General features: G+C 37.3%; 2 protein-coding genes across 2 annotated transcripts; both read left to right on the forward strand.

Moving 5' to 3' along the window:
• The first annotated feature begins 966 nt into the window (after positions 1–966).
• Positions 967–2022, forward strand: LOC140879987 (ethylene-response factor C3-like). Its single transcript, XM_073284006.1, has one exon. The coding sequence runs from the start codon at positions 1038–1040 to the stop codon at positions 1770–1772; it is 735 nt and encodes a 244-aa protein (XP_073140107.1). The 5' UTR covers positions 967–1037; the 3' UTR covers positions 1773–2022.
• A 1621-nt stretch (positions 2023–3643) lies between these two features.
• Positions 3644–6661, forward strand: LOC140882351 (F-box/kelch-repeat protein OR23). Its single transcript, XM_073288306.1, has 2 exons — positions 3644–4787; positions 6181–6661. Exons 1-2 carry the CDS (start codon positions 3856–3858, stop codon positions 6473–6475), a joined length of 1227 nt encoding a protein of 408 aa, XP_073144407.1. The 5' UTR covers positions 3644–3855; the 3' UTR covers positions 6476–6661.
• Positions 6662–6941: the final 280 nt, after the last annotated feature.

The following is a 6941-nucleotide window of genomic DNA, read 5'->3' on the forward strand; positions in this document are numbered from 1 at the left end:
ATTTATTCTACGTAGAGTTAAGCTGAAGTGACTTTATATAGAGTACGATATATATGTTGTGCACTCAATGTGGGCATCTACATGAACATCGCTGAGATAACATTCACTTATTGGATGTGACAAAATATATCAAAATCGTAAATCCATATACATACACACAAATATAACGTGTAACAAAATACCATGACAAAAACAAGGAAAAATCAATTGCATCCTACACATGTATAATGCATTTTCTCTTTAATTAATAACAAGACGGGACAACATTACAAAAATTGTGAAAATAAGTGTTTTGGATATATGTGTGTATACATATTAAAAATAAAATATTATTTATATAAATTTCCTAAGGATTGCAGTAGAACTGAGCCTGTAAATTCAGATAAGTTTGAAATCAAGAGAAGTATTATTTTAACAACTCACCGATGAAAGTAATTTAAAAGGTGAAGTGAAACATTTGGAGAGAGAGTTTGTTAATATTACACCTCATACCGTTAAAAGCGCAGCCAATAAACAACAAATCTTGTAAAAAAGAATTCCAAGTTGGCTGACATGTCTCAACATTAATAAAACATCCTCGGCCATGTCTCCCAAATATATTCATTCATCAGATAAACAGGAAACTTTAATTTTATTATTATTAATTATTAAATTTATTATTTTATTTAATTAATAATACATACATGTATTTGCGTATGTATTTAAATGAAAGAGTAGGGCCCCCGCCGCCGTACGTCATCCCTACTGTTTGACTCACGTGCCAATATACAGTTCCACGAGACGTTTTGCTTTTGCCCCAAAAACATCCCTCTTACCCAATTTTCATCTTTCACGATTAAAATAAAATTCATCTCCCTCATATAAAAAGTATTTGATTATTTTAATGTAAAAAAAAAAAGAAAGAAAAATTAATGAATATTTTAATGAAAGAAATCCAGTATTCCATGGGTATATAATGCGCAAAAATCTTCGTCAAACTTTACTCCAACAAGAAAGAACAACCTTAATTAAAAAAACAAAAAATAAAAAAATCGACAATGGATTCTTCCGTCTTCCATCACCAATTCCAATACCAATTCCAGTACCCTTTAACAGATTACTCCCCGGAATGTTCCCTGGATTCCCTTTCCATGGAGTTCCCCGATTTCTCTCTCCCCTTCAACGTCAATGATTCCGAAGAAATGCTCCTGTTGGGAGTTCTGGCAGAGGGCGCCGTGAAGGAATCCTCCGAGTCGAACTCGAACTCGAACACGAACTCGACTTCGTGTTACAAGGAATTAGAAGAGGTGGATTCCCACGTGAAGAGCGCCGGAGAAGACAAGAAGGAGAGGTCGTACAGAGGTGTCAGGAAGCGGCCGTGGGGGAAGTACGCGGCGGAGATAAGGGACTCGACGAGGAACGGCGTCCGCGTCTGGCTGGGGACGTTCGACAGCGCGGAGGCCGCCGCCTTGGCTTATGACCAAGCTGCATTCTCCATGAGGGGTTGCGCGGCGGTGCTCAATTTCCCGGTGGAGAGGGTGAAGGAGTCTCTCCAAGAAATGAAGTGCGGCATGGAGGAGGAGGGGTGCTCGCCGGTGATTGCTCTGAAGAAGAAGCATTCCATGAGGAAGAAGAAATCAGGGGTGAGCACCAAGAAAATCTGCAAGAATCAAGAAACGGGAAATGTCGTGATTTTGGAGGATTTGGGGGCAGAGTATTTAGAGCAGCTTTTGAGCTGTTCTTCATCATCTTCTTCTTCATCTTCTTATTCACAAAACATTTCAATTTGGTGAATTAATTTCCATATAAAGTTTTTTTTTTTTTTTTTAATTTTGGTTCCTTCTTTTGTTGAATCCATCTTGAAATGTTTATTATTTTTAGATAATTAATGTATAATAACCCACCTCAAGTAAATAGAGAGTGAGGTTAAAGTTTACAAATATATATATGTGTGTCCATTAGCAAGTTTCTAGCTTTTCCGCTTCAAATTATTTGTGATTACAAATCAAAGGATAACATAATTAAATTAAGCACGGCAGATCTTTTGCAAATCACAAATTTGTTGAATTATTACGATTTTAGAATGAGAGGTGAAGATGAATACAAAATAAGATGACTCGAGGTGGGGTTTGAATGCTATACACAAGTTGCTTGTAATGAACAATAATAATTATATCCATTTGTGTTTGTAGCGAGAAAATGATGGGATACCTAATCAAAAGTCAGCACCCATTAGCTCTATATACTAGAGTTTGATTTTCTGGACATTATCTTATCCTAAAGACTCTGTTTTTTTTTTTTTTTTTCCGTGTAAGAATATTAGTATATATCTATCCTAGCTGTCTAGTTTAAATCATAAAATAAAATACTTGATGATTCAAGATCGTGCAACCTATAATGTCTTAGCTTTACCGTGTAAAAAAGGTTAATTAAAGCTACGCAGGTTAATGTCCATGCAGGAATATGGAAGCCAAAGTGATTAAAAATCTCCTCTTTAATTTTCCCTCTTCCTTGGTTCTCTATTTGTTAACTAGGAGGTTTAAAAAAAAAAAAAGAGAAAAAACAAAAAACAAAAAACAAAAAGCCTCGTAATACATGAGAGAGATTTGGTCAAAAGCTCGATGGTGAATTGATTCACCATCGTCTCCATTTTACAGGTGCCCCGAGACGATAATACACGATGATTAAAGACTTTCAAGTCATTGCATGGATTATTGAATTCTCGATGGAATTTACCAAAAAAAAAAAAAAAAGAAAAAAAAGGAGAAAAGTTACCAAAAAAAAGACCACTACCTGAATAATCTAAAGCCCAACTTTTATGAGCAAAACACAAGCCTGTCGCGCAGTCCGTTATCATCCATCCAAGCCCATCACTCTATCGGTCCACTTCGTTATTACAACGAGTGACCATTTATAATATCTCGATTTGGATAGTTTTGATACGTGAATTCTTGGAATAAAAGGAGATGCTAGAAACTTGATATTTAACTGGTTAGTAAATAAATTTCTGAGTCTGCGAAACTGGAATTGTTAATAGTCGAAAGGCTAAAGAATTGCACTATTGGACATACTGCTTTGATCTATTGATCTTGAATTTAAAGATGTGATTTTTGATACACATTCAAAGCCTGTGATGGATGCAATTCATGACAACAATACAAATCTAACCGAATACGGGGCTTTAATATGTCAATGTCTTCCCCTTTTGGACATAGAAGCATCCTTAATTAAATCTTGCTTTATACGGCGACAAGCGAGTATGACGGCTCATACTCTTGTTAGTGTGACATAGCCACATGTTTAAAAAATTTGGGGTTTTAATGTCAATCCCATGTGTTTTTATGATATTTTAGTTTTCTTGTTCATGTATGTTATATTTTTTGTTGCTGATTGTACTGATTCTGATTCTCGTAATTAAATGAAAGCCAATATTAGATCATACGAAAATAATTTTAATTTATTTTCAAAAACAAATTAATTTTAATATAAAGAAACGACTTTATAAGCATCCAATCTGAGATGCACAAAGGATAAATAAAAATGTCCCTTAATTTTTTTCTTGTAAAAAAAAAAAAAAACATCATCAGCAGCTAATTGGATGTAAAAGTCAAAGACACGTGTCGCATCTCTGTGAATGCAAAAACCCGAAAGTCGGAGTGACCTTTTCAGTCTCCGAATGGAAAGATTGTCAATCAAGACAACCGACATTAATGTGCTCCTTCTTTCTCACAACTTCACTCTCTTGTACCTCACGGTTTGGAGTTTGTACATAGCTTCGCTGTTCCATCGGATCGAGGTGAGGAATATTTAATTTGCTGCTATTTGTTCTTAATTGATTGATTTGGGGGGAAAGATTATCCGTTTGTTCATCAATTAATGGCCCACCTTTCGTCGTCGGAGGAAATCGGCGTTCAAAACCTAGCCATAACCCTAATCCCCGGCCTCCCCAACGATTTGGGGGCGTTGATTTTAGCTTTTGTCCCTTATGCTCACCACGCACGCCTCAAACCCACCTGCAAATCATGGAGACGTTTCTTCTCATCGAAAACCCTAATATCTCTTCGACAGAATTACGTTGTTGCACCGCAACTACTTTGTATTTTCCCACAAGACCCTTCGATTTTCTCTCCTTACTTGTTTGATCCCAAGAACCTCTCTTGGTGCCCGCTTCCACCTATGCCCTGCAACCCCCATGTTTATGGGCTGTCCAATTTCATCTCTGTTTCAGTGGGCCCCCACTTTTATGTGCTCGGTGGATCCCTCTTCGATACCCGTTCGTTTCCTCTTGATCGCCCTTCCCCTTCCTCCTCCGCGTTTCGGTTCGATTTTTCGACCTTCTCTTGGGAAGTACTGTCTCCCATGATCACCCCGCGTGGCAGCTTTGCTTGTGCTGCGGTGCCGGAGTTGGGGAAGATTGTGGTGGCGGGGGGTGGTTCTAGGCACACCATGTTTGGGGCTGCAGGAAGTAGGATGAGCTCGGTGGAGATGTATGATATTGGAAAGGATGAGTGGGTGGCATTAGATGGGCTACCGAGGTTTCGAGCTGGGTGTGTTGGGTTCTTTCTTGGCAAGGAGTTTTGGGTGATGGGAGGATATGGGGAATCGAGGACAGTCTCAGGGGTGTTCCCTGTAGATGAATATTATAGAGATGCGGTGGTGATGGAATTGAAAAATGGCGGTAAATGGAAGGAGCTTGGAGATATGTGGGAAGAAGGGGAGAGAAGGAGACTGGGGAAAATTGTGGTGGTGGAGGGACGGGACGAGGATGTTCTTGGGATTTTCATGCTCGACGAGAGTGAAATATTAAGGTGAATTTAAGCTTTTTGTTTGCTATCATATTGTATTGTTCGTTTGCTAGGCGTCAAAGTTAATCATTATCAGTAGACTGGAGATGCTGATTAGATTTCCACTCTCCTGGATGAATTATTGCAATGGAGCACTACCATACCTGGTTAAAATCATAGTTTTTCATGACTTTTAGAACTAGTTTGAGCATGCTTATTGCAGTTTTAAGTATAACTTTATTTCTCAGTCCTATGATTAGTTTTTGTATTCGTACAACAGCACAACATTCTAGGAACTTCTTTATACATACCCCTTTGTGTTGGCCATTCGGTTTGTCGTGCTATATGAATACTTTAACATCAACGTTTTACTACTCTTTCTTTCTTGCTATGTTTATGTTTTTTTTTAGATTGTTACTTATCAAACAGCTAGCTGACAGACATCCTTGACTGACTTCTTATCTCACAATAAAATTAGTGGTTTTCCTCTTCAGCTTAAGTTCACTTGTTTAATTTTAAACACTCTTTTTAGAGCTAGTACAGGGAGATGTTTGTTGTGCTGCTAGTCCTTACTGATCTGTTGGAGTTGATTCTTGTTATGCTCCTGAGAAGGGAAAAAGAGTGGGTTTGGTATGATGAGTTAAGTTCATGGGTAGCCAAATTAAGGAATGTTGCTTGGTCAAAAAGATGTTAAGCTTTTGTGAGACAAAATGTTGCTTGGTAAAAATGCATCAAAATGGATGAGAAGAGTTTCTTTTTAGATGTATAAATAGAAACAAGTTTATGCTTGATGCCGTAAGAAGTCAGCAAAATGCTCCCGTAACTGGAATGCGAACATGCAGAAATGCTATAAAAGTGGTTATTTTTAGTAGATAAGGTGGGCTACTCTTGCACGCCATGTATATGACACTACTCTTAGTAAGTTGATAATATTATCCTCATCTCTGCTACGCGATCCAGTTTTCTCATGCTAATTTATCTTGCGGCATTCATTTATAAGATCCTCTTGATTTCAAGAGTTTCATGCATCTTTAACTTTTACCATGATTTTTCTGGACTGTCCAACACAAAGGCACAATAAATGTTAATTAACTGCTTAAAAATTTCGACCAAGTATCAACACTAAATTTTAACAAATTGTCTTTTATACACATGATATTATGCTGACAATTCCTGTTCGACGCCTTTACTTTGTGCTGAAGGAACCTTGCATTCACTCTATATCCCTTTTGTCTATCAAGTCATGCACACTCCTGACATTTGAATGTTTAGAAGCGTTATTGGGTTGTAGCCCATAGGATATGTAGGAGTGGACATCAGGAAAGTAATATATATGGAAAATATTGAGTTCTACTGCTTTATTTTCTCTGATTAAAACCAATTTAGACATTCAGAGATAGCATCTTGTCTGATACAGGTACGATATGATTTGTAATCGTTGGACAACGGAGACTGCCGTGCCTAAAAGAGCCTCTGATGATTCCTTGGTTGGTTTTGTTGCATTAGATGGGGAGCTGCACTTACTTACCCTTATGAACATAAATGATTCAACAGCAGATAGCCGGCGATCTCGTCAACACATGAGGTCAGCCACGGTACTGCTTATACAAATATACCATCCCGTCACGAGGACATGGAGATCCCTCATTGCGAAACCACCTTTCCCCCCCTTAGATTTCAAAACTGCCGTTATGTGCACCATTAGACTGTAGATTCATATCACATGACGATTATGGAGCTATATTGTTGTCTTTGTATGGCATCGCATATGTTCATATGCTATTTGTATGTTAAAAAATGTATAGTTCATCTAGTTTTTTCTGCACAGGAAAATGGTTCTTGGTGGAGTATGTGAATAAATAAATAAAATTATACAAATGGATGTAAGTTGATGAACATTTATGTCATTTCTATAATATAGCACATTCTTGTTTAAAATGCATTCCTTACCAACACGAAACTCGATTCCCACTGGTCGATGTTTCTGAATTATGTATTCTTAATGTATAGATGTTGGACGATGTTAAAAAAAAAAAAAAAAAAGGAAAAAAGAAACATCGTTTATTTTGTACAATACTAATGGGGTCTAAAATCCATTTCGTTCCATATGGAAACGTTCCAAATCACACGTCATGTTGTGAAAAGCGAAACGTGTATTAGTTAAATTCATGGTTTACA

This window comes from Henckelia pumila, chromosome 2 (genome assembly GCF_033568475.1).
Source record: "Henckelia pumila isolate YLH828 chromosome 2, ASM3356847v2, whole genome shotgun sequence".
Taxonomy (NCBI): domain Eukaryota; kingdom Viridiplantae; phylum Streptophyta; class Magnoliopsida; order Lamiales; family Gesneriaceae; genus Henckelia; species Henckelia pumila.

What these genes read in the sequence shown, in the direction of transcription:
- LOC140879987 (XM_073284006.1), top strand. Translation starts at nt 1,038, where the DNA reads ATGGATTCTTCCGTCTTCCATCACCAATTCCAATACCAATTCCAGTAC.
- LOC140882351 (XM_073288306.1), top strand. Translation starts at nt 3,856, where the DNA reads ATGGCCCACCTTTCGTCGTCGGAGGAAATCGGCGTTCAAAACCTAGCC. An exon ending in GACGAGAGTGAAATATTAAG is followed by an intron (nt 4,788 to 6,180) that starts GTGAATTTAAGC and finishes TGTCTGATACAG; the next exon opens with GTACGATATGATTTGTAATC.